A 986-nucleotide genomic window follows, 5' to 3' on the forward strand; every position below is an offset into this window, starting at 1 on the left:
TCCTTTTTTCAGGTGTGGGTTGTTTGGGTTTTTTTTTTTTAAAAAGACAGTGTTAGAGATTTGTTCAGCAGTGGAGTTCTGTTTTTTCAGTGAGAATAGTAGTTCAGTGAGAACCCCTTTGATTTTTCTGAAGTGTATTTAACTTGATTTCATATTTTACATCAGTACCATTATCTCCTTTCCAAAACCATTAAGTATTACTAAAGCCACCTAAATAAAACTACTGTAATCTTCTTTTTTTTTTTTAATTTTAAGTTTTATTTTGTAAGTTTAGTTTTAATAATCGAAGCATAAATATAATATGACTGCTGACTCTTTAGTAATTTTTTTTATTTTTCCTGTTTTAGGTATTTAAACTTCTGATTCAGTCACCACATGTAATGGGGAAGAAAACCTAATTAACACAGTTCTGGTGGAGGTTTTGTTTTTGTTTTAATTCCGTGGTGTTTGAGCAGAGATTTGAGGAAAAATTCAAGGAATGGAGTTAGCTCACAGTTTACTACTTAATGAAGAAGTGTATAACCAGCTTGGTGACTTTCAAAAAGCAGAGTTCATTTTTGAATGGTTACAGTTTTTGGAAAAACTTTTACCAGTGACTAGCAGAGTAAGTATAATGAGACTTGAGAAGAAAAGCGCTTTATAGAGCTTTTTCTCTCTGTCTTTTATGTTATTTTGTTTAATAACAAAAAGCAGTATTCAATTTCAGTTGCTTCATGTCTTCTGTGTACACACAGTGAAAGTATGTTCAGTGTTAGCTGTAACTTTCTAAAGATTACAAGTTTTTAGTCACAGCCCTTCAAGTGACAGAGCCATTTGTCCTATGGGAAGAATTTGAGAAATAAGCATCAAGTGATTTAAAAAAAAAAAATTGTTTTTTTAAAAACCTCAGATTATTTCTGCAAGATTTTGCAACCCCATGATGAAGAATGGCAGTGATGTTTCCACCTAGTATGTCACAATTACTTGGTAGACCTCTAGCAAGCAGG

At 31.9% G+C, this 986-nt stretch overlaps 1 protein-coding gene across 1 annotated transcript in view; it reads left to right on the forward strand.

Annotated features, from left to right (window-relative positions):
• Positions 1-478: 478 nt before the first annotated feature.
• LOC104531082 (HEAT repeat-containing protein 5A-like) overlaps positions 479-986 on the forward strand; it is a gene marked incomplete at its 3' end in the record, with an annotated part of 26,328 nt that continues 25,820 nt past the window's right edge. Inside the window, exon 1 of the mRNA XM_010175864.1 lies at positions 479-604. Coding sequence (XP_010174166.1) covers positions 479-604 — 126 coding nt within the window. The remainder of the gene's footprint in view (positions 605-986) is intronic.

The sequence above is a fragment of the Antrostomus carolinensis genome, unplaced genomic scaffold (assembly GCF_000700745.2).
Source record: "Antrostomus carolinensis isolate BGI_N321 unplaced genomic scaffold, ASM70074v2 scaffold20409, whole genome shotgun sequence".
Classification (NCBI taxonomy): Eukaryota; Metazoa; Chordata; class Aves; order Caprimulgiformes; family Caprimulgidae; genus Antrostomus; species Antrostomus carolinensis.